This window comes from Lethenteron reissneri, unplaced genomic scaffold (assembly GCF_015708825.2).
Source record: "Lethenteron reissneri isolate LAM-NWPU_2019-01 unplaced genomic scaffold, ASM1570882v1 scaffold_1640, whole genome shotgun sequence".
NCBI lineage: Eukaryota > Metazoa > Chordata > Hyperoartia > Petromyzontiformes > Petromyzontidae > Lethenteron > Lethenteron reissneri.
The window spans coordinates 2895475-2923013 of record NW_026891378.1 but is presented as its reverse complement, the minus strand read 5'-3'; the positions used below and the strand labels follow the sequence as shown (position 1 = coordinate 2923013).

Genomic DNA, 27539 nt, shown 5'->3' with positions numbered 1-27539 from the left:
GATTTGTATTGAATCAGATACAGCGAGTACTGGTCTGGTCACACACAAACTCACGTGAAATTAGTCTGTGTCACTGTACGTGTATTTCTTTCTATAGACCCACTTTAAACAAACAGTAATACTCAAGACAATAACACGTGCTGTGTGTTCTTTTTTACCTTCGATTTTTATTTACCATTTTTATTTTCTAATCAAACACGAGCAACCCGCACGGCCTTTGTACCTGACTTTCAGTGCCTGTGTGTTTTTGTGCTTAGTTTGTTGTCCTTCCCCCGCACCTCCGATTAGCCCAGTTGGCTACATTTGGCGCATTATAATCTCAACACAATACATACAAGCAGGCGGCGAGGAGTCCAGTCGGCAAATACTTCGTGAGCCTTGGTTTAAGCAAAGCCTAGCTGCTGCTTATGAGACACCGAATATCTGGCCAATTCGCCAGCATTGCACCTCCGATTTGCACGGTTGGCTAGGTACGTTGGCTACGTACGATGCGAAATAAGTTCAACATTCATACATTGCTTCACGCGAGCCTGACTCTGCTGCTGATGAGACACTGAATGTCAAAACCGTCCCAGAGTGTTGCTTGCGTTGAACCAAATGCCGCTTCAATTAGGAACTCCCAGAAGGCCGTGCCTGCGACTGATGGGATGAGTAAAACAATACGTGGTGTCAATCTTGATTTGAAGTTTTCGTGACTGCAGGAATCCATACTCTTTGGTTATTTCGCTGAAGTCACGTAGGTAGAAAAATAATAGATCACGACGTTTCGTTCGCGACACAAGCAACCGTCATCAGGTGGGACAACCACGGCAAGAAAAACATTGCTGAAGTAGGCGAGAGACCTGCCGTGGCACGAGGTTATATAGGCCTCGGCAATAGGGGGGAGAGAGGAGGTGGGGGGGAGAGAGGGGGCGGGGCAGAAAGTGGACCCCGTGGCAGCACTTGGAGAGATCTGAGAGATCGGCTGCAGGGGGGGAGAGTGAAGGGGGGGGGGGCAGAAAGTACGTGGTGTGTATTATGTCTTTAATGTTTCTTGTGGAGAGAAGGGTTTTGCGAAGGAGGAATGATGATGATGTTGGTGACAATGGTAGTAATGGTGATGGTAATGATGATGGTGGTGAAGGTGGTAGTGGTGGTAATAATGGTGAAATGGTGATGGTATTGGTGGTTATTGTAATAATGATTGTAATGATGGTGATGGTAAAAAGGGTGATGGTGATAATGCTGGTGGTGGTGTCGGTGATGATGATGATGGTGTTGATCATGGTCGTGGTGATGATGAATGTGGTGGTAGTGATGGTGATGAGGGAGATGGTGATAATGATGACGGTTATGGTGGTTTTACGGTGATGATAGTGATGATGATGGTCGTGATGGTGGATGTGATAATGGTGATTATTATGGTGTTTTTGTGGTGTTGATGATGATGGTAATGATGGTGATTGTGATGATGGTGGTGATCATGGTGGTGGTAACAATGATAGTGGTGATGATCGTGGCAGTGTTGGAAGTGGTGATGATGGTGGTGATGATAGTGATGATGGTGATGGATGTGATAATGGTGATGATTATGGTGGTTTTTGATGGTGTTGGTGGTGATGGTAGTTTATGATGGTTATGGTCATGGTCGTAGTGATGATGAGGATAATGATGTTGATGATGTTGGTGATTATATTGATGATGATAGAGTGGTGGTGATGATAGTGATTAAAATTGAGTAATGGCAATGATGCTGATGATCATGATGGTGGTAATGATGGTGATGATGGAGGTAGTGATGACTGGTGATTACAATGATGGTGGTGTTGATGGGGATGATGGTGGTGATGATGATAGTGATGATGGGGTGATGATGGTGATGATGGTGAATCGCAGGGATGATGGGGCGTGGTGACGCGAGCGCTCACTGCAGGTGAAGGAGCGGCCATACGGACTCTGGGGCTGCGCTGATTCCCCACTCAGATTTCATTAAAATCCCTCAAACTTCCGCACCGGCGATTTGTACTGCACTGGTGACATCGCTCACGCACACCAACCTGAACCTCACCCTCCCCTTCCATGCTGACCTCACCCTTCATTAAATTTTCACCTCACCCTCCCATCACCCCACACCCTCCCCTAACCCTCACCTTGCCTCACCATCGCCTCTACCCCCTCCTTCCCATCTTCTCCTCTCCTCACCCCCTCCTAACCCTTCACCCTCCACGCTTACCTGTCCCCTTCACTCACCTTCCCCTCCAATCTCCCCTCACCCTCACTTCACCCTCTCCTCACCATCCCCCCTTTCATCAGTTTCTTAGATTTCTGTCTCAGTTTCTTGGGTTTCTATTTTTCCTCATCCTCAGGATGCACGACTCAGATCCACGATCTTCAATGGTTCATTACAATACCCCACCCACATCGCAGGGTAGAGAGGCTGCAAGAATCTCTGCCGAACCTCGTGGATCACCTCCATGGAGTCGGCGTGGTAAAACTCCAGGAGCCCCCCCTCCCAGTGCAGGTGAAGCCCGATTCTGCGGGGGGAGGGGGCCCTCCTCACCGACAGTGCAGTCTCCACTCCGCCATGAAACACTGAGAAGTTGTCGTCACGTTTCTCTAAACACCAGGATGCATCGTTCCGTCCCAGCTGCAATGCAGCACCACCCCCTTTCCGTGGGATCGTCCCGTACGCGACTCCAACCCGACACCACCTCGCGTCCCCCACGTCCACCTCCCAGTAGTGGTGGCCCGACGAGAAGCTCTCAATGCACAGGGCTTGTGACCAGCCATCAAACCGGTGTGGATGATCGAGGCGACCCTGGGAAACACCGGTCCACTTCATCGTCCTGAGTTCCGAGGAGATCTGGAGTTGGTTATGAGCTGAGTTTGTGTCCAGAGTTGGTGAGCATCCGTCTGTGACAACAGCGATCACAACATAACTACAGGACACCATTATCCACAATCACCACATCAACATCACCATCATCAACCATCATCTTCACCATCAACAAACAGCACAGAATTCACCAAAATCACCATCGTCACCAACATCATCATTACGATGAACATAACCAACATCACTATCGCCATCAGCAACATCACAAACATAATCATCACCACTAGCACCATCACAAGTAATCACCACCACTATCACTACAACTACCTCGACCATCACCAGTTCCCATCACCGCCATCTAACATCTTCATCACTATCACCAACAACACCAACACGACCAGCATCATCACCATCACAACGACCATCAAAACACTCAATACCACCATCACTACCATTATCACCATAACCAATATAATCACTACCATCAGTGTCATCAGCAAAACCATCAACCATCACCTACTATATTATCACCAGTGTCACCATCATTATCACCACGAACATCACTGCCATCACGACCAACACCATCACCAATGCTATCACCATTCCCATCACTCACATTATCAGTAATATCAGCATCATTACCACCATTCTCATCACAACCACCATCATTATGACCATTACCAACATCAGGAACTCATTTGAGGTTAAAACTGCAGAGCAGAGGCCCAGGAATGGATCAGATATCACCTGCCACTGATTTTAGCAATGGCAGGTAATCAAACCCAGTAAACTGGGTTCGTAGTGCAGTGTGCTAACCACTAAGCCATCGCTCACCCCACCTACAGATGCATAGAGACATTCACAGGCACACACCGCATCTCAATATCGCAATTACCCATGACTGGTAATGCTGATTATTTACCAAAACACCGAGTCTCATGGCTCTGATCAGTCGGGTCGTGGATTAGTATATAAACAAAGACTAAAATCCCCTGTGTAGCCTTAACACACTGTCAGGGCAAGTCAGCACCTTTAAAAGCTGACACGGCCAACGAGGGGGTGGGTGGCCAGCACTACGCCTGGCCACCTTTGTCTCCCTAGTGGTGATGTTTTCACAAAACACCAGGTACTCATTTGAGGTTGAGTCGACCTCGTGCACACACACGGAGATAATTTATTGTCAAGACCACCCAATCACCCATAATTCACACTGAAGAACTCACACAGGAGTTTGACTGCATTTGTCTCCAGGACTTGAAGTGAGGCAATGTCCTGTTGGCTGCGAGCTGAGGGTGGAGCTGAAGTAACCCTCCCTGCCCTGTGAAAGCAGAACAGACACGGCCACTGTATCACGCAGAGCATCGTCACTCACAGGATAATCACAGCTCCATTACATAGACACTCATCACAGCTTCATCACACGTGGAATCATCACAGCTCCATCACATCTAGGCTCATCACAGAAAGCATCATCACTCACATCACAACTACTTACAACATCACCACACAGCATTACTATCACTACACTTAGAATCATCACACAGCACCATCACACAGCATCACCACGCAGTATCAGACAAAGCATCACTTAACACAGCATCATCACACAGCATCACCACACACAGCTTCACCACACAGCATCATCACACAGCATCATCACACACCATCACACACCGCTTCACCACACAGCATCATCACACAGCATTATCACGCAAAATATCTTCACACAGCATCTTCACACGCAACATCACCACACACAGTTTCACCACACGGCATCATCACATACAGCCAATGTCTCACTGCCCACGTCCCACACTCAATCCCATGTTTTCGTGTGTCGAGCCGTGAGTGAAAGTCGTCTTTTACCTGCGCGTCTCCTCCAGGTGCCCCTGTGGGAGAGAGAGAGAGAGATGCATTACTGTGACTCTACTTCGATTCCCTTGCATTCAATGGAGTTCCCACTGCAAAACTGTGGGTGGAATATAAACCCCAAAGTCTTGGATTATGACCCCATGATCACCAACACTGACTTACGGGCCAAATATTTCAGAGGGAGACTGGTTGATAGTCAACTATAAACTATTTTCTTCCACTATGGGGACCTCATTTGCCAGTAAAAATATGATAATTGGTTCTTTACCCTTCTATCTGGCAACAAAACTGACACCTTTTTGCAAGGAGTCATGTTTGCATAGACCGCAATACCTGCAGTCGGGTGTGGACCAATCAACTTCAAGGACAGTGCACATTATCAGAGTTATGTCTTTTGTTTGTATTTATGACTGCAGGTATTGCGGTCTATGCAAACATGACTCCTTGCAAAAAGGTGTCAGTTTTGTTGCCAGATAGAAGGGTAAAGAACCAATTATCATATTTTTACTGGCAAATGAGGTCCCCATAGTGTAGATGCTTGCCCCGAGCTCTCATACTCTGATGGTGCATTGTCCTTGAGTTGTGCGCCTTTTGGCGTCATCTGGTCCAACCCATATGAGACTAGGCTCGAAGGAAAGCTGTCTCGGGTGTGGACCAATCAACTTCAAGGACAGTGCACATTATCAGAGTTATGTCTTTTGTTTGTATTTATGACTGCAGGTATTGCGGTCTATGCAAACATGACTCCTTGCAAAAAGGTGTCAGTTTTGTTGCCAGATAGAAGGGTAAAGAACCAATTATCATATTTTTACTGGCAAATGAGGTCCCCATAGTGTAGATGCTTGCCCCGAGCTCTCATACTCTGATGGTGCATTGTCCTTGAGTTGTGCGCCTTTTGGCGTCATCTGGTCCAACCCATATGAGACTAGGCTCGAAGGAAAGCTGTCTCGGGTGTGGACCAATCAACTTCAAGGACAGTGCACATTATCAGAGTTATGTCTTTTGTTTGTATTTATGACTGCAGGTATTGCGGTCTATGCAAACATGACTCCTTGCAAAAAGGTGTCAGTTTTGTTGCCAGATAGAAGGGTAAAGAACCAATTATCATATTTTTTTCCAGGTAAAGCCCATAGAGGTATATGGCTCTTTTCAGAAGCGACCTGGCCACAAATCTTAAGTCTTAAAAGTCTTAAAGTCTTAAAGTCACTTTATTGTCAAGTGTGTTACATGCATGGCATACAACACAGATGAAATTACAGTCCTCTCTCTTGGTCCCACGGTGCAACCAAGCAATTAAAAAATTAATCACAATTAACAGACATAAATAAACAATAAACAATCGGCGATCAACACAAGATAAATAATCAAAAATGTAATAGGCTTAAAATAAACAACAGTCAAGAATTTTTAAAATGTAAAATATTATTTAAAAAAAGTATTTAAAGAAATAAGATATTTAAACCAGTGTGATAGTGCGATGTAGTGCAATGTGCAGTCCAGAGATCAGGATGTACGAGTGAATGTGTGTGTGGGGGTTGGGGTTAGGGGGCAAAGGGGGGTGGGTGGGCAGAGGGGGGGAGTGATGGTAGAGCAGGGAGGGAGTTGAGTCTCCTGACAGCCTGGTGAAAGAAACTGTCTTTGAGCCTGCTGGTCCTGGCTGGAAGACTCCGCAGTCTCCTCCCTGACGGCAGCAGGCTGAAGAGGCTGTGAGATGGGTGGGTGGGATCACCTGCAATCTTGATTGCTTTGCTGGTGATGCGGGTGTTATAAATGTCCAGAAGAGGCGGGAGAGAGACACCAATGATCCTCTCAGCTGCTCTCGCTATGCGCTGCAGAGTCTTGCGGCAGGACACGGTGTAGGTGCCGTACCACACGGTGATGCAGCTCGTCAAGATGCTTTCAACGGTGCCTCTGTAGAAGGTGTGCATGATGGGGGGCGGGGCTCCTGCTCTTCTCAGTTTGCGGAGAAAATACAGGCGCTGTTGGGCTTTTTTGGCCAGTGATGCAGTGTTGTGACTCCACGACAGGTCTTCAGAGATGTGCACACCCAGGAACTTGGTGCATCTTACCCTCTCCACTGCAGCACCGTTGATGGTTAGCGGAGTATGCTGGGTGTGCACTCTCCTGAAGTCCACGACAATCTCCTTCGTCTCACTCATTCACTCACCCACCATCCTACTCACCCACCATCTCACGCACCCATCGATTTACTCACCGACCATCTCATTCACTCACTCACCATCTCACTCACATTGTGTCACTTTTACACTCATCCACTCACTGATTCAATCACCCACCATCTCACGCACCCACTCACTCTCATTTGGATAAAACAAAATAACCTCGTGTAGCTGCCCATATACCATTTAATAAAAAGCCACATTGTAACAAAGCGTTCAATCCTGCATTAACCACAAACCACCAACACCTGAAACCACCTTTAACATACAAACCACAACCTTAAGAAATCACCCTAATACAGGGCGATCCATTGAGAGATACCCCACTGATTTGCGAATGAACTCCGTCTTACTCTTCCCAGCTGACTAAATATGATTGCAGCGATGGCTACGTAATCTCGGAGCTGTGGGAGATGACAAGACTGTAGAGGTATTCACAAATATCCCCGTACAGCCTTAGCACACTTCTGCTGAGCCACGTGCTGTTAGCGAGTTGCACCTTTGAAGGCCGGCACGGCACACGAGGAGTGGGGGTGGGTGGGCAGTACCACTCTTGAACATCACCAAAGCCAAGGTCGTCCACCAACCGCCATTGGATCAGCCAACCACCCCCAGACTATCCATGTCCATGGAGAGGCCCTTGAATATGTGAAGTGTTTCCCTCTTGACACGCCTCCTTATCTTCCCCATTCTGCTGTGTGTGAGCATATTCCAGGGGTATTGTTAAATGCGTTGATGAATCGTGGGTTAAGTTTGTCTCCTTTGAGCAGGAGATGTCCTGTAAGGTAGAAGCGGCAAATGTGTCGAAGTAAACCATCATCGGCTGTGCCACTTAAATTATCTACAAATCGGCATTTCCTGCTCGTACCATGGCATTGTATCCTCAAAGTAATGTCCTACTGATCCTACATGTTTCAGTGGTAAGGACCATGCTGATGATTATGGACACGGATTGAATGATTGAATTCGGATTACGTCAAAACTGATTGTACATTTTCTTGATGAGTTGCGCAACCAAATTACTCGAAATCGTGTGAATTAGTTACCTGCAGCTGCTTTGTCAAAATCTGTGCGAGTAGTTGCACAACAAAAGACGAGTCTCAGTGACTAAAATGTCTGCCCCCTGTTCTGGTTACCACGACTCCTCACCTGCATCTGGATTGTAACTGTTTATCACAGTTCAGTTCTGTGCAGGCGTGATTATGCGATACGTTGCTATGATTCGCAAAGGAGATCGATGCTTGAAAGTAATCTCGTTCCACTGTGAGAAACCTGTTGCAGAGACGTCCATGTAGAAGTGATATAGTTGCATACACCCAAGTTGCCAAGTTGCATGCAAATGATTGCTCGGCTGTCGACGCAATTTAACTTACGTCAAGTTATTTTTTTTTTCACAGAAAACAGTTCGTACCGATTTGGACAGTTGGCAATGTACGGTGCGAAACAAGTTCAACAGACGTACGTGAATTCTTGATCCCGTATCCTAACCACAATGCAATATGCTGTCCGTGTACAGCCCTTTTGCTAATCCACTGCGGGATGAAGGCCGCCGCACGCTGTGTGGGTTGTGGGGATTATTTGACCACGCTTCAGGATATAGAAATAGAACGGTCGTGTGGTGCGGGTAAGGATTTGAGGAATTACCTCTCCGCTTAAGGATTGGAACGGCAATACAGAGACTGACCTGTTCTTCACCTGAGGACGGCTGCTTGCGTTGTGGCCGAAACGTCGTGAGAATTATTTTATTATGTTTATTTTTATTATTTTATTATTTCCATTCTACATGACTTTACTGAAAGAACCAAGAAGATGAATCCCTGCAGTCACGAATAGCTTTAAATCGAAACGGTGATGGTTGCATAATTTATCTTCGCTTTGTTATTGTTCCCTGTGCTCACGTCGTTTTTGTTATTTTGGAGATCCCCCAGCCCCAGGTCAGTCTTGCAAATGAGACTGCTGTCCTTGTCTCTCGAGTTCTACACCCGGTTCCAGACGATTCACTTGAACTCACTCAATCATTTACACACTCACCTACCTTCTCGCCCATTAACTTAACCATTGACCCACTCAGCCACTCACTCACCCACCATCTCAATCACCCATGCACTCAATCGTTCACTCACTATTCTACTCACGAACGCACTCAACAATTTACCCAATCACGTACCCTCTCACCAACTAAAATACTCCACCCATCCACTCACCCATGCACTCATTCACCCATCAACCATCTCCCCCGTCTGCTCACCCACTCATTTACCCCTAATCTCACCCAATCAACCATGCACTCACTCAACCATTCAATCACCCACCATCTGTCACTTATCTACTTGCTCATCTCATTCACCCAAGCACTCACTCCCCATTCCACTCACTCTTACAAATCGTGCTGATGGTTGTGATGATTATAATAAGAATGGTGATGGTGATAATCGTGGTAGTGATGTGGGCGTTAATGATGATCATAATGATGGTGGTGATCATGTTGGTGGTAGTTATGATGACAGTGATGTGGTAATGATGGTGATGAGGGAGATGGTGGGAATGATGGTGATGGTGGTTTTCACGGTGAAGATGATAGTGATGATGATGGTGGTTATGATGGATGTGATAATGGTGATGATTATGGCAGTTTTTGTGGTGTTGATGTTGATGATGGTAATGATGGTGATGATTGTGATGGTAAAAATGGTGATGTGGGTGCTGATAGTGATGATGGTAATGATGGTCGTGATCATGGTGGTGATCATGGTGGTGGTAATGATGACTGTGGTGATGATAGTAGTGATATTGATGGTGATGAGCATGATGGTGGTTGTGGTGATGCTGATGGTAGTTTTGACGGTGGTGATGACAGTGATAGTGATGATGGTGGTGATGATGGTTATGGTGATGATGTTCATAATGATGGTCATGTTAAGTAATGATTATGATGATGGAGATGGACGTGATAATGGTGATGATTATTAAGGTGTTGATAGTGATAATGATGATGGGGTGATGATGATAGTGATGGTGGTGATCGTGGTGATGATTGTGACGATGTTGGGGATGATGGTTTTGGTGGTGTTGATAGTAATGATGATGGTGATGGTGGTTGATAATGATGGTGATGATGTTGGCGATGATGGTGGTAGTGATGACTATGGTGATTATGATGGTGGTGGTGATAATAACGGTGGTGATGGCGATGATGGTGTCATGGTGGTGATGGTAGTGATGATGAGGTGACGATAGTTATGATTACAGTGATGATGATGGGGTGATGATGATGGTGAATTTCAAGGATGAGGTGTGGTGACGCGAGTGCACAGTGCGATTTGTACTGCGCCAGCCACATCGCTCACACACGCCAACCTGAACCTCACCCTCCCTCATCACCCTACCCCTCCATGCTCTCCTCACCCTTCCTTCAATTTTCACCTCATCCTCCCAATCACCTCACCGTCTGCTCGCCGTCTCTCTACCCGCTCCATCCCATCCTCTCCTCACCCTCTCCTCACCCTTCACCCTCTACGCTTACCTGTTCCCTTCTCCTCCATTCTCCCCTCACTTTGCCTCACCCTCTGTTCCACCTCCCCCTCACCCTCACTTCGCCCTATCCTCACCATCCACCCTCTCCACGGTTTATTGGGTTTCTGTCTCGGTTTCTTGAGTTTCTATTTCTCCTCATCCTCAGGATGCACGACTAAGATCCACGATCTTCAATGGATCTTTAAAATACCCCACCCACATCCCAGGGTAGAGAGGCTGCAAGAATCTCTGCCAAACCTCGTGGATCACCTCCATGGAGTCGGCGCGGTAAAACGCCAAGAGCCCCCCCTCCCAGTGCAGGTAAAGCCTGATTCTGCAGGGGGAGGGGGCCCCCCTCACCGACAGTGCAGTCTTCACTCCACCATGAAACACTGAGAAGTTGTCGTCACATTTCTCTAAACACCAGGATGCGTTGCTCCCTCCCAGCCACTGTGCACCACCACCACTCCCTTTCCGTGGGATCGTCCCGTACGCAACTCCAACCCGCCACCACCACGCGTTCCCCACGTCCACCTCCCAGTAGTGGTGGCCCGATGAGAAGCTCTCACTGCACAGGGCTTGTGACCAGCCATCAAACCGGTGTGGGTGATCGGGGCGACCCTGGGAGTCACGGGTCAGCGTCATCGTCCTGAGATCCGAGGAGATCTGGAGTTGGTTATGAGCTGAGTTTGTGTCCAGAGTCGGTGAGCGTCCGTCTGTGACAACAGCGATAACAACGTCACTATAGAACACCATCGTCACCATTATCCAGCATCATCACCATCAATATTACCATATCCAACCATCATCTTCACCATCAACAATAACATCACAAACATCACCATCACAATGCATCCTTGCCATCAATATCATAGATGACAACAACATAAACATCACCATCACCACCATCGTCAACGCTGAATATCAACAACATCACTATCACAATAAGCAACATCACCACCATCATCACTACCATCACCACAACCATCACCACGATCCCCATCACCACCATCACTACCATGACCATCATAACAAATATCACTACTACCATCACCACCAATGTTATCACCAATGTCATTATCACCACGACCATTACTCCCATCACCACGACCAACACCATCACCAATGCTATCACCATTTCCATCACATCATTAACAGCATCATTAGCACCATCCTCATCACGACCACTATCACCATCATTCTGATCATTACCTGCATGAGGAACTCATTTGAGTTCTTGGGTTTTTTCGGTAAAGTTTCGGTAAAGTCAGCAGACAAGGGCAATGCCACGGTCATCATGGATAAAGATTCATACAACAACAAAATCCTGGACCTACTTAATGATGGGAGTTACTACAAAATTAAAAACGATCCTACTAACAGCCCAACAACAAAAACTAACAAAATCACCACGAGTTCGACTTCCCTAATCGAACCAACCAAACGTCCCTCTCTAAAACCATCGGCGGCAAGACCTCCCAGACTCTGGTCTTCCCAAGATCCATAAAGAAGGCACCCCACTACGACCCATCGTGTCAAAGATCAACTCTCCTACCTACAAACTAGCCCGGTTTCTATCAGATACTCTGCTTCCCTTCACAGGCAAGGACATGGTACTATCTCCTGATGATATCCTCGTCAGGTTTGATGTAGTATCTCTGTTTACCAAAGTCCCAGTACCTGACACCCTAACAATAATTGAGGACTTGGTCCAACATGGATTGAATTGGGATGTACCTGCGCTGGTTAGACATTGCCTTCACAACACTTATTTTACCTGGAATGGCACCTTCTACAAACAGAATGAGGGTACCCCTATGGGCTCCCCCTTGTCACCAGTGATAGCCAACATGTTCATGAAAAAGTTTGAATCAGATGCCATCCAGACATCCACCCTGCATCCTTCCCTGTGGAAGAGGTATGTGGATGACACTTTCGTCATTTGGCCACATGGTCTCCCAGCATTGAACCACTTCTTGGACCACATCAATTCCAGACACCCATCCATCAGATTCACCATGGAAGTGGAGAAAGATGGTAAACTACCATTCTTAGATATGTTTTGAGAGGAGACCTGTCTGGAGGAAAGCCACCCACACAGATTCCTACTTGAAACCTGATTCCCACCACCCATCTCAAAAAAATTATCTCATCAAAACGCTATACCACAGAGCTCATGGCATTTCTGACCAACACCACCTGGCCAGTGAATTAAGACATGTACATCGGGCCCTCAGGATGAACGAATACTCTGACCGCACTATCCGCCAAGCTGTTTCTCCCAGCATACAGAAACAGCCACATGAAACTCCGATCAAAACTATTACATTGCCATATGTAATAAAGGACTCCGTCACACGATGTTGATCTCCGTCGGTCCTTTATTTGTGTTCGTCTTCCGCTCACCCCGCTGGCCTCCTCCTCGGTCCAGTTTCGTCTCTCCTTGCGCCCCACGCACTCTGCAGCTACCCTGCTGCCCCCCATGCAGCCCCACTGCTGGTCCGCTAGGCAGCTACTCTGCTGCCTTGTGCAACCTCGCACCCTCTGCTAGCCTCCGCTAGTCTGCAGCTACTCTGCTGCCCTGTGCAACCTCGCACCCTCTGCTAGCCTCCGCTAGCTCTGCAGCTACTCGGCTGCTCCGTGCAACCCCTGCACGCCCTGTGCGCCCCGCGCACTCTGCTCTCTCCTCACCCCGCTGGCTGGCGCCGTCATGAGCCCCTCAGCCACCAGGCTGAGGCATGGCGGCCACCCAACGTGGTATCCCCTCTTCACTCCCTCGACTGCCCTGTATCTCTTCCTGTCTCCTTGATATAACTTCTCCCCCACGTGACCCTGACTCCTCCCTCTCCCACGTGACCCTGACTCCTCCCTCTCGGATTGTCACATCCGACTTGCCCATTTACGCTCGCATTACACCACCCTCCCCCGTAGAGAAAAATCCAGCCGTCCTCGGCTGAAACAGAACAAAATAATGCGAGCGAAGGCATCACAATCAGGAGTCCCCCAGACACAACGGAGATTATAACAACAACAACACAAGTAACGAAAGGGGAGGGATCAGGATCCGGAACAGAACACCGGCCTGTCCTCCGCGCAACAACAACAAGAATAAGAATGGAACAATGGACAACAACGGCAACCGACACGCAAGAACGGCCGATGCGCACAACCCAGGAATGTGGTGTCTTAGAGCGCGTCCATGTTGCTGTTCCATCCGCTCGGCTCAAGTCCAACGTCAAAGAGCAAGTGGTAGAGCAGGAATGACGAACGGGCGCTCAATTGCTCCTTTAAGTCCTCATCCAGTTAGCACACCAGGTAACACTCAGTGTGGCAGGCGCCGAAGATCTGTGACGAGAAGGAGAATCCAATCCTCTGAGGCACAGCACAACAACGCACATCCGCATGTCGTACACGACAGCCACCCGGCCCCAGGGTAGTGGAGATGATGTAAATCCGGCCCGCTTAAGAAAACCCCAATAAATACCCAAAATAGACGCGATGGATGCCCCAGTATTTACATTTTAACAACAATATTATTTAGACGTGACAACAAGAACAACAACAAAATTCCTGCTCTTGCCCACCAGCAGTCCTCCCTTGAGGACCAGCACAGACATCGCACGTACACAGCATGTACCAACGGTCACTCTCAACAAAGCCCTCAGTCGCACACCCTCGCGTGGAGAGAACCACGCTCCCCAGCGGTAACGTTTAACTCGTCCTAACCCTCACCGTGGTCGTCAAACTACAGCAACATCCACTGACCATACTCTCGGCTAGTGCAATTTCGGGGATGAGCAGCAACTTGGCCATGCTCCTCCCTTACTATCCTATCAGCGATGGACACACACCAGCATCTTATAGTCTGACGCTTTATAGCCCAGGGAAGGTTCATCCCCCGGCAATGCCAGACCCCATCGACCCCCCCCACGGGGCAATGTTCTCTTATAGATTCAATAACGCCCTAACCCAGAGCGGAACAAGTCCGCGGCCCTTCCAGCTGGAGGACCCACAAAGAGAATCCCCGCTCCATGCCAGCCAGGTCACCCCGTTTGCTGGCACGTAACGGAACCTCTACTCCAAATCCCGTGAGCCCCCGGCACACCAGGTTCAGTCTGCCACCGCACAACTGAACCACGACTCCCTGAGCCATATGAGCACACGGCCCATTAGTTTGAGACATACCATGGAGCGTTTCGCCTCCGGGCTGTCAGGTCAGCCATCAGCCATAGGCCGATGTGACCACAACTCATGCATCACCCAATCAACAATGGCAGGCATATACAGATGGAATCACCCCGCGGCGCCTCCAGATGGCAGCGCACGGCCGCCTCTCCGCCGCGATGTTGAAGATGGCGGCGTCTTCCCGCCGCGGTGAAGACAAGATGGCGGCTTCCCGCCATTTCTCCCCGACCACACCCAATATGGCGGCGCCCTGCCGCGTGTTGGAGAGGGCAGGAAGCGTGGGCCAGGCCCCAATGGCGGAAGGCGCAGCCCCACTCGGAGACTCACCGCTTCCAGGCCCGCCGCGTGGCCAATCCGGCCTCGTCGCCGGCGCAACCAAGGTGACAAAATCCAGCAGAACGGCCTGCAGCGATTCAAGTTGGACCGCCACGTAGCCGCTGGAGGACGTGCGCCGGCGGCCATTTCTTCGTCGTCGGAAGACGTAACAAGTGGGTTACGCTTTTTCAAGTTCTCGGCCGTCTTCCTCGATGTTATTTTGCCTTGAAAAAGTCCACTCTGACACCAATGTAATAAAGGACTCCGTCACACGATGTTGATCTCCGTCGGTCCTTTATTTGTGTTCGTCTTCCGCTCACCCCGCTGGCCTCCTCCTCGGTCCAGCGTCGTCTCTCCTTGCGCCCCGCGCACTCTGCAGCTACCCTGCTGCCCCCTATGCAGCCCCACTGCTGGTCCGCTAGGCAGCTACTCTGCGGCCCTGTGCAACCTCGCACCCTCTGCTAGCCTCCGCTAGTCTGCAGCTACTCTGCTGCCCTGTGCAACCTCGCACCCTCTGCTAGCCTCCGCTAGTTCTGCAGCTACTCGGCTGCTCCGTGCAACCCCTGCACGCCCTGTGCGCCCCGCGCACTCTGCTCTCTCCTCACCCCGCTGGCTGGCGCCGTCATGAGCCCCTCAGCCACCAGGCTGAGGCACGGCGGCCACCCAATGTGGTCTCCCCTCTTCACTCCCTCGACTGCCCAGATGTCTTCCTGTCTCCCCGCTATAACTTCTCCCCCACGTGACCGTGACTCCTCCCTCTCCCATGTGACCCTGACTCCTCCCTCTCGGATCGTCACATCCAACCTGCCCATTTACGCTCGCATTACACATACATAGCAGGCGTGACCAAAAAGATCTCCAAAATTCGAAATTAACATAAGATCCAAGTCCGATTCAGTACAGTACATAAAATCCGTGATCTAATTCCATCTGTGAAAGATGTCATTCCTGACTTACAATACCCTGGAGTCTACAAACTGAGTTGCAGTTGTGGTGATTGCTACATTGGAGAAACGTCATATCTCTGATCGTGTCCGCGAGCACAAGTCAGATCTGAAACACGGCAAAACTGTGGGCTCTCATGAAATTGTCTTTTCAGAGACCAAGGTGCTCTGCAAACCTCCTGGCTACCATCAAAGGTTTGTACACGAAGCCATCCAAATATACAAACACAGACATAATTTCAACCGTGATGATGGGTACAAACTTAGTAATCATTGGAAAGATGTTATTAACCATGAAAAAAAGAGTTAACTACACATATTTGGACAATCTCATTTGACAGGCACTATTCAGTTATCGCATAGTTTCTTCTTTTTTCACACACTGGTTTTTTCTGCTTTAAGTTTTACCACACATATTTGGCAAATCTAGAATTAATCCCAGCAACGTAGCAAAGTGCTGTTTCATCTACATAACAAAGGCTCAGCCCCATTCACAATAATAATATACAGGTGCCTGCCTTGGCTCCTCCCACCCTCAACCAGTATATATATGTAAAGTAGTAACTCGGCAGGAGACGACTTCACGGGTAGCACACTCTTTATTTTCACCAACTTGTAGTTACACGGATGACTAACACCGTACTTCGTTACACGGGTGACTAACACCCCACTTAGCTACTCGGGTGACTAACACCCACTTAGCTACACGGGTGACTAACACCCACTCAGCAACACGGGTGACTAACACCCACTCAGCTACACGGGTGACCAACACCCACTCAGCTACACGGGTGACCAACACCCTCCTTAGCTACTCGGGTGACTAACACCCACTCAGCTATACTGACACGGGCTCTTACGCCCCGTAGCCTTCCGGGACACACCCAGCCGGGGTGCCCGTCTCGGCTCTGGGTACCACCGTCCCGACCCACACGGGCGTCGGACTACGATCCCCCAGTCTCGGCTCCGAGCCGCACAGGGCCCCGGCCCTCACAAGGACGGCGGGACTAGGGGTCTCGGGCCACTACCTCCTCCACCCCGTCTTCGGTCTTCAACTGGTTAACACTGACCACGAGTGCTCTCGCGCGTCTCCCTTTATACCCCTCCTGCGGACGTCGCTGAGAGCACCCACTTATCTGACCAATCACTGCGCACTCGCTACGATCCTCTTTTCCCAGCTTGTGTCAGCGCGCCTTACCACCGGCGCGCGCGTCCATACCACGCCCACATCGCGTGCCCAACCCCGCGCCCCGTGATCCATCACTGTCGGCGCATGTCAATACCACCACTACATATACAAGGACTGTTTTCTTGGAATTTCTCTTACTTGAAACAGCAATCGTGCTGTGACGGTTCCACCTGAAGACGGCAGCTTGTGTTGCCTCCGAAACGTCGTGATTTCTATTTTTATTTTATTAATTTAAATGTTTTACCTACGTGACTTTACCGAAAAAGCCTAAGAATATCAATCATTGCAGTTACGAAAGCTTCAAATCTAGAATTAACTCATTTGAGGTTGAGACTGCCTCGTAGAGTCCCAGGACTGGGTCAGATATCACCTGCCACTGATGTTAGTCATGGTGGGTAATCAAACCCAGGGAACTTGGGTTCGTAGTGCAATGTGCTAACCACTATGCCACCACTCCCCCCACGCACAAATGCACAGACACATTAACAGCCACACAATCCACCTCAACATTACAATTACCCCTGACTCGTAATGCTGATTATTTACCCAACAACGCCACACTTAGTCTCGTGGCTGTATTCAGTAGGGTCCTTGAATAGGCCGTGAACAAAGACAAAGATTCTCTGTGTAGCCTCAACAGACCATTGGGGCAAGTGCTGTTAGCGAGTGTCTATGAAGACCAGCACGGCACACGAGGTGGGTGGCCAGCACCACGCCTGACCACCTTTGTCTCCCTCGTGGCGATGTTTAAACACAACACCAGGTAATCATTTGAGGCTGAGTCGACCTCGTGCACACACATACACGGTAATAATGTATTGTGAAGTTGGCTCCATCACCCATGTTTCACACTGCAGAACTCACACAGGAGTTTGGCCACAGTTCCCTCGGTGCCTTTAAGTGAGGCAATGTCCTCTTGGCTGGGAGCTGAGGGTGGAGCTTCTCTATGCCACCCTCTCCTGTGAAAGCAGATCAGACACGGCCATCACTCACAGGATCATCACAGCTCCATCACATAGACACATCACACAAAGCATCACGACTCACATCACAATCATTCACAGCATCACCACATACAGCATGGACACTCGCAGCATCACAATCAGCACCACCACTCAGCATCATCACACACACAGCATCCCCACACATAGCCAGTGTCTCACTGCCCGCACCCCACACTCAGTCCCATGTTGTCGTGTGTCGAGTCATGAGTGATAGTGGTCTTTTACCTGCACGTCTCCTCCAGGTGCCCCTATGGGAGAGAGAGAGAGAGAGGTGCATGACTGACTCTGCCTCCATTCCCATGGGATCAGTGGATTTCCCACTCCAACACCGCGGGTGGAATTTACACCACAAAGTCTTGGCTTATGACCTCATGAGCATCAACACTGACTTACATTGCAAACATCGTTGTGAGTGGGGATGACGGCATGCAAGGACCGGGCAAAATTTCCGGCCGTGCGTGACAAAGCGCAGTCGATGTGAAAACCTCATTCAGGAGCCTCAACTCTGACGCTGCCGAGGGCTATGTGCAAATAGCGACACCGTAGACTCATCGCTCACCTGCAGGAAGGCGAGCGAGTCCCTCTCCTGCGCTAGGCCCTCCAGACGAGTGGCTGCTGCCTGGAGCTCGCCGATCTCGCGCTGGTAGTGAGCGATGTTCTTCTCGATCTGGGTCAGCAGCTCGCGCTCCTTCTTGGCCGCACGAGCCAGAGCCGCCTTCTCGTCCTCGTCCAGAGCTGCTCTCAAGCGGGCGAAATCGCCATTGATTCGCTGCCTCACCCCGGTCATCGATCCCTGGCAGGGCGTGTGGTTTGTTTTTATTAATTAATTAAAGGAGGAGTTAATCTCGCAATGGTTGATCTATGTCTTAGGGAGGTGTCGTTTACACCACTCTTTCCTGAATCATGAATGGAAAAGCGACTGTGGCCACACAACGCAAACTCTGGGCAATAAAGTAAACCTATAGAGACCCATAGATATACCTCACGATCCATGTAAATACATAGAGACTCAGATATAGAGACCCATAGAGAAACACAGAGACACATGAAGACAAATAGAGACGCATAGAGACCCATTTGAGTCAATATAGGGCAGTTGTGACTGGCCATACAATTCAAACTATGGATTGTATACTAATCCCATGGCAACACTCATAGATACATAAAGACCCATCGTGACCCGTAGAGATGCATTAACATCAATCCACACTCTTGCCACTGTGGCCATGCAACCCACACTAGGGGAGACGTTTTGACCTGTAACCCCGGTGCAGAGGCGTAGCTAGGGGGGGGGCAGGGGGGTACATATGTCCCCGGGCGCCAAGGTAAAGGGGCGCCAAAATGAGGCTTACAACGTTACATTATAACTTATTGCGGCAGGCGCGGCAGCCTGAAACTACTGCACAAATCTGCACCTCAACCTAAACGTTTATATATCTCGCCACACAAAGCCTATATGTCATGTAATTACATATTGGTACGCGCGTCTATTAAGAACTTACATGGAAGAACGTCCCAAACAACAGACAGGCGCAGTTTTTCAGCCTTAGTCACTGGCCTGTTTTTTGGTGGCGGAAACTACGACGGCCTGAAACACGCTGGAGTGCACGATCAGAAGCTGTTAAAGCTATCTATGAAGGACTGGATGAACTAGACAAATTATCGGAGGACGTAACTATGACGCCTGAAACCAGAAGTGATGCAGAACAGTTACAGGCATGCGTATTAAATTTTAACTTCATAGTTTAATTACATTTCTGGAATGTCATTCTTGGAAAAATTGATCGTGTTCAGAAGCGCTTACAGGATCCTATTATGAATTTCAAGGAAGCAGCAACTGATCTTGAATTTTTGGAGCATGAATTTGTCAAGCTTCGTGATGATTTGAGCCAAGTTGCTGTAGAAAACGCCAAAACAAGATGCACAGCCTGGAGGATCGATGTGGACAGAGATTTGACGGTACATGGCCCCGTCCATCGTCCCTTTGATGCGGTGAAGTTGTCCTGTCCCCTTAGCAGAAAAACACCCCCAAAGCATAATGTTTCCACCTACATGTTTGACGGTGGGGATGGTGGTCTTGGGGTCATAGGCAGCATTCCTCCTCCTCCAAACACGGCGAGTTGAGTTGATGCCAAAGAGCTCCATTTTGGTCTCATCTGACCACAACACTTTCACCCAGTTGTCCTCTGAATCATTCAGATGTTCATTGGCAAACTTCAGACGGGCATGTAAATGTGCTTTCTTGAGCAGGGGGACCTTGCGGGCGCTGCAGGATTTCAGTCCTTCAACGGCATAGTGTGTTACCAACTGTTTTCTTGGTGACTATGGTCCCAGCTGCCTTGAGATCATTGACAAGATCTTCCCGTGTAGTTCTGGGCTGATTCCTCACCGTTCTCATGATCATTGCAACTCCACGAGGTGAGATCTTGCATGGAGCCCCAGGCCGAGGGAGATTGACAGTTCTTTTGTGTTTCTTCCATTTGCGAATAATCGCACCAACTGTTGTCACCTTCTCACCAAGCTGCTTGGCGATGGTCTTGTAGCCCATTCCAGCCTTGTGTAGGTCTACAATCTTGTCTCTGACATCCTTGGAGAGCTCTTTGGTCTTGGCCATGGTGGAGAGTTTGGAATCTGATTGATTGATTGCTTCTGTGAACAGGTGTCTTTTATACAGGTAACAAGCTGAGATTAGGAGCACTCCCTTTAAGAGTCTGCTCCTAATCTCAGCTCGTTACCTGTATAAAAGACATCTGGGAGCCAGAAATCTTTCTGATTGAGAGGGGGTCAAATACATATTTCCCTCATTAAAATGCGAATCAATTTATAACATTTTTGACATGCGTTTTTCTGGATTTTGTTGTTGTTATTCTGCCTCTCACTGTTCAAATAAACCTACCATTAAAATTATAGACTGATCATTTCTTTGTCAGTGGGCAAACGTACAAAATCAACAGGGGATCAAATACTTTTTTCCCTCACTGTATTTTATCGACTTCAACAGATGTCAACACGGGTTTTACGACTAAAAGACCTGAACACAAAATTTGGATTTCTGCTGGGTGTCAAAACTCTTCTATCCGACACAGATGTCGATGCAATTCGTCGAAATTGCAGATTTTGGAAATTTCAATGACACCGATATCAATGGCCACAAACTTTTCACAGAAATTGGAGATTGCAAAATGCTGCTCAGTAACCGGAATGAAGTTCTACCAGAAACTCCTTTGGATCTTCTTGGTTTTATTGTGTTTTATGGAGACGACATATTTCCGAATTTTTACGAATTTCACTGCAAATTGTATTAACAATAGCAGTTTCAATTGCAAGCTGTGAGCGGTCGTTCAGCAAATTGAAACTTATTTTGTCGTATTTGCGTGCTTCAATGGGACAAGATCGTCTCAGCGATCTTGTTCTTCTTAGCGTTGAAAGAGAAACATTGGAAAAAACAGATTTTAATTACGTGATTGACCAGTTTGCGACAGTGAAATCAAGAAAAATTTATCTTTTGTAGACTGTCAACCAGTAACTGAATGAGCCATGTAATATTATTTCTATAAATTTGCTTCTTTAAATGCAATGTTTCATTAAAATTTTAATTGTTATACCTTATTCGAAAATGTGATTTAACGGGGGGGGGGGGGGGGGCGCCAATTTTATAGTTCGTCCCCGGGCACAAAATATCCTAGCTACACCTCTGCCCGGTGACCTGATGGAAGATGAACCCCTCCTGTGCATCACGGCCTCGGTAGCCAATGAACAATACATTTGTCAATCTAGATTTGTCACCTATCAACCCTGCAAATAACAGGACTCAATCGCAAATATTACATCAGAAATATGAGGAAAAAAAGGAATTTAAATTATAATTAAATATGAACCCCATCTTGTCGTAGAGTTGCGCAAGGTGTGTGTAATGCGAGCAGAGTGACAAAGCAAAAGGCCATAATTGAAGATGCCTGATCAGCAACGCTTCCAAGCTGTATTCCTACCACAAAACAAGCCCAGCTGGGACTGGACACGAGAGCTGGGTTTCGTGACTGGGTAGTGATAAGATCGGTGCACCGGTGAGAACTGGACATGCAACTTGGTGACCTAACCTCGAAGTGTCTCTGTGCTGTCGAATACTCCTTTTAAATTAAAATTAACTTTAATGCTCACATAGCACATTTCAATATACTGAATGGGAGTGTACTACGTGAATAGGTTACGTGAATATGCACATCGTATAAAGCACACTGCGTGCATTCAGTGTATTGTGCGGTTATGGCTTTACAGATATTACTCATTACTTTGCCATCGCAGGGAGTTGATCTCCGGTGACTTTGGTTTATAGCACAATGCGATACATATTGTAAACATATATATAACGTGAACCCTGCCACCAATGTACTGGATAACAGGTATGTGCCACCTCATCTGGCCAGAATAGATATATAACAGAAGATGAAGTGGCAGTTCACATGGGGATATCAGGCTCCCATCCTAAGAATGTGGAATTTCCACGACTGATTCAGTTCCTCATTGCATATGAGAACCACTTCTTTGCTTGTCCTGGGTATTGAGGCGCATTGACCGTTGTGTCTTTAGTCCCACGATGTGTTCGGAGCCAATGGAAGTCCACGTGAATGAATGGAGTTGTCCTCCATCACAAACCCTACTCAGGGTCGAGTTACGAGGTCACAGGGTCTGGTACAGATGCGGTTACCTGCACGTCCCTGAGTGCGGCCTCCATCCGCTTTATGGACTCCTCCGCCTCCCTCCTCTTCTCCTCCACCACCCGCATCTCCTCTCCCACTTGTTTCTGTGAGAGACGTCACCAGGGGAGACTCCACTCACTCTCTGAGCGCCCCCTCTCACCCCCGCTCCACACTGACCCCTCCACAGTGACGGTCCCATCTCCAGGCTGCAGCGGCCCCTGTGCAGCAATGGAGGCTGGGGGAGTGAGCCTGCAGGAAACCGATTTCACGAGGAGCTCACACGCCTCCTGGAGCATTTTGCGTTTAGTTGCCATTCCCCCGCACTTTTGATAAGCACGGTTGGATACGTTTGGTGCAAAAGAAGTTCAGCATACGTATAGCTGGGCTCACATAGCACGCGCAGGAGCCTAAGCCTGTGGACCCAATCACTCTCCACTGCTACCTGAGTCATGGGCAGGGCTACCTGAGCAGTGGGTGGGTCTCTGAGTAGATGGTAGGGCTCTGAGAAGTGGGTGGAAAAGGCGCCACGAGATGTTAATCTGCCTTGCCTGGTATACAGGAGGTCGTGGTTTCGATCCCACCCTGACACATGTATACGTGGAGTTTGTTCTCCCCATGGTCGCATGGATTTTTGTCCGGGTTCTCCTGTTTTCCCTCTACATACGTGCGTTTATTGTGTTTGGCTGCTATGATTTTCGACTTCATAAGCTACTTCTTTGAGCTGTCATTTTTGGCCAGGTTTGCCTCTGAAAAAGACCTATATAGCTCAGTGAGCTTCACTTAGTATAATAAAACAAGTTTTAGTTTAGTTTTAATCAACAGTCCTATGTCACTGTTTAGTGTCGGAGAAATTAGGTGGAGAGAATCTTGATGAAAATACAAGTATGGTCACGAATTACTTGGTCTGTAGAGTGCGGCGCTAAACTGGCACAGACCGGCACGAGGCTGGCAAGCAGTGAGCACTGCAGCTCACGCAGTCCCAGTCGTTTTACATTTCGTTTACATTTTAGTGAATGCTCCTCTCTACCTTAGACTGCTTTGTATTCGAACCACGGTCTATGCACTCACGTCATTTTGAGAACACATTGTACGCATTAAAGTCCTTCAGTTTTATAAAAATATACGAAGAGCACATTTATATATTTGTCATATAACAGGATTGATCATAACATGCAGTTGTATTATTTCTAAACTATGATAACCTCAGCATACTTTATATTAAACCAACGTTCAATTTTTAAGAAACAATTGGCAGCTGAGAAAGGAATGATATAATATTTAGTTGGATATTATTGTTCAGATCGTACTGGGATTTTATGACTTCACACAGGAGAGGATCCCTCTCACACACGCAGACCGTCTCACCTCCTGTGTCTTGTGCTCATCCTCCAGCGTAGCCATATCGTGACCCTTGTGTTCTCCTGTGATGATGCAGGTTGTGCAGACCAAGCTCTCGTCCTGTCGGCAGTAATACTTGATCTTCTTATTGTGTGGCTTGCATTTGCGCTCCTCAGGATTCGTGCCTGGATCCACCAGAACGTGGTCCCTGAACTTCGGGTTATCCTGATGAGGCTTTACATGAGTCACACAGTAGGAGGTATCACACTTGAGGCAGGTCTTGGAGGCAGTGGTCGTGTCATTGTTGCAGAAGTCACACAAGACCGCGGTGGCCATATTATTTGCGGCACTGCGCTGCTCCACCAGGTTGGCGAGCGTGAAGTTCTTGCTCAGCTGGGGCCTCTGAGGGAAGGTCACTCGGCACTGTGGGCCTCAAGCGCCCTACACGCACCTGAGGCAGAACGAGTGGCCGCAGCTCAGCGTGCAGGGGAAGCGGAAGGCGTCCAGGCAGATGGGGCAGGTCAACTCCCCTGAAGCCCCGCTATCACTGGGACCCGCACTCTCTATGGCCCTGTGGCTTTGCTCAGAGACGACGCTGGCTGTAGCTCAGGCAGTATCTGGCTGTAGCTCAGGCAGTCTCTGGCAGTAGCTCAGGCAGTCTCTGACTGTTGTTTAGGCGGTCTCTGGCTGTAGCTATGGCAGCTTCTTGCTGTAGCTCAGGCAATCTCTGCCTGTAGCTCCGGTAGTCTGGCTTTAGCTACGGCAGTATCGAGCTATAGCTCATGCAGTCTCTGTTTGTAGCTCCGGCTGGCAACATCTGAGACACTAAACCAGGAACAAGCCACCTAAATGTGAGGCAGGTTAAAGTACAAAGTCTTTCAGTTTGATTTGCATAACATGAGGCACACCCTGGAATGTGTTGACTTGATGATCGGGCAGAGATGTCTCGGCGCCAGAGGTAACTAGATAAAGGGTCAGCTCACCTCAACTATCCTCTTGTCAATTCAGCTCACGTCAACACACTTCTGTGAAGGTTGGTCCATCTTGGACCTATGCAAATTCCCTCTTCTTGTCCACACATGCTCTCACAAGCAACAGCTACCCTCCAATTACACAAACTCCCGAGCCCCACCGTCATGCTGAGATAACGTAGGTTGTCCCTTAATAAAGTTTAACTCACCTACCAAGCTCCAAATAATTGTGACGCAAAAGCCTCAAATTTCACAACAGTTGAACACCAATAAATCCCGGCGCGTCTCGTGCAGACAGTCCTGAAAGAACGTCGGAGTTTCAGTTGAAAAAGTCTTTCAATTGAAAAAGTCCGGTCACAAACAGGTCTATAGGGTTCACGAAGTTTGTCCAAAACATTGGCCACGAAAAATGAGCCTGGCAAGGTGTACAGCCAGGGACTCGCCACTCAAAGCAGGTGGCCTCCATGGGCACTGCAGATGTCATAATTGTTTTTTTACCCTTCTATCTGGCAACAAAACTGACACCTTTATTACAAGGAGTCATGTTTACATAGACCACAATACCTGTAGTCATAATGCAAACAAAAAACATAACTCTGATAATGTGCACTGTTCTTGAAGTTGATTGGTCCACACCAGAGACAGCTTTCCTTAGAGCCTAGTCTCACATGGGTTGGACCAGATGACGCCAAAAGGCGCATAACTCAAAGACAATGCACCATCAGAGTATGAGAGCTCGGGGTAAGCATTTACACCATTGGAACCTCATTTGCCAGTCAAAAATATGATAATTGTATTTTTACCCTTCTATCTGTAATGCGAGCATAAACGGCCTCGCGGATATGACGTAACAGGGGGGAGGAGTTGGGTCACGTGGGGAGAAGGGAGAGCTCTTAAGGGCAGGAACCGGCAGGGCCGGGGGGAGAGTGTAAGAATAAAGACAGGAGGAGGCCACGCAGGGCAGGAGGTGGAAAGTGGCGCGATCGCCACAGGTCGGGACTCGGCACCGTTGGCCAGCGGTGTCCGGGCACGGGGGAGACGGAGAGCAGCAGGGGGGCTGCAGAGAGAGCAGCCATGGGGCTGCAGGTCGGGGGCAGAGAGGCTGAGTGGAAAGCCAGCAGCGGAGCTGCATCGGGAGCCAGCAGCAAGACTGCGGGAGCGACGGCAGCAGAGGGGCTGCCGAGCGGGAGGTGGAGGAGACTCTGAGCGAGACGCCGTGTGGGCAAAGTTGTACGAACCACAATAAAAGACAACGGAGACAGACCCAGTGAAAGAGTCCTTTATTACACTGGTGTCAGAAGTGAAACGGCATGTCAAAACAGCTCAGAAGACAGAATATCCCCGCACCATCGTCTGGTACATCTTCTGACGACGACGACCTTCCTCAGGCAGTGGAGCTGCCAACAATGGTGGAGGAAATCCTAGTGGGAACGAGTGGTGGGCCGGGAGTACAAGATGTCGCCGCGTCGGTGGATCCGCCCGTGCCGGAGGACGCTGACCAGCGATGGAGACAGATGGCGGCCCAGCTGTAGACTTTGAAGACCGTCTTGGCGCAACTGTGCGACCTCGTCACGCCGGCGACGGCGTCGGGGAGGCCCGGGGGTGATCGGCAGACCGCGGCCTTGCCTGGGCCGCCAGCGCCCTCTGCCACGAGGAGCGAGGACGCCATCTTGGGCGTGGCAGGGGAAGAACCGCGGGAAGCCGCCATCTTGCGCCCTCCGCGGCGGGAAGTCGCCATCTTTGACACGTTGCGGTGCGACGTCATCTTGAATATGCCACGCGACGCGCCGTCTGCGGAGGACGGCGGAGCGAGGACCCGCAGCCATCACTTGACAACAGTTAAATAATTTTCAATTGGAGGCGATTGGAGTGCATTCGCCTGCAGATTTTTAGCGGCGGTGCGCTCCGCCAGATGGACTGACGCAGAGGCCCTGGAAGTTCTGCCAACTCTTCTCGACGATGAGTCGGTCAGATTTTTCCGTTCCATCAAAGCCGAGAAAAAGAAGACACTGAGAGGGGTTTTTGACGAGATGGCGGAAGCGTACGAGCCACCGGATGACGCTCACCGACGATTCGTTCAGCGCCAGCGGGCACCCGAAGAGTCGCCGGTGGCATACAGGGGTGCTGTCTTGGAATTGGCCATGGCCGCATACCCTGAGACGGAGCCTGACCTACTCGAACCCCTGATTTTGGGCAAGATGCTTGAGCTGTCAAGAGATTTGGGGATCCCTATGCCGGTGTGCGGCCACGAGAAGCTGACGTCTCGGGCGGCTGCGAGTGTTTGGATGCCCAGTTTAATCTGCGCCGTTGGAAGCAGGTGACAGCGTGGACGGGGGGGCCCATCGTGGAAGGGGCTGCCGTGGGTTGGGATCCCAAGAAGGCGGTGTACGTTCCTGATGGGGGGGGCCCGCAGGAATTGACGGCCGCCTCTGCGCAGTGGCCGGCCCGCGGTGGACCGGGGCCGCGATCTGCGCCGCCGACGCGGGAGCGTCGAGATGGGGGGAGTGCGGTGCGTC

The 27539-nt window shown here is 49.2% G+C and overlaps 1 protein-coding gene across 1 annotated transcript; it reads right to left on the bottom strand.

Annotated features, from left to right (window-relative positions):
• Window positions 1–2341: 2341 nt before the first annotated feature.
• On the bottom strand, window positions 2342–26692 carry LOC133339080 (E3 ubiquitin/ISG15 ligase TRIM25-like). Its single transcript, XM_061547200.1, is given in 7 exon segments — window positions 2342–2892; window positions 4039–4133; window positions 4682–4704; window positions 18577–18810; window positions 22723–22818; window positions 24080–24658; window positions 26486–26692. Coding segments are annotated over 7 exon segments (1785 nt in total).
• Between the last annotated feature and the right edge of the window lie 847 nt (window positions 26693–27539).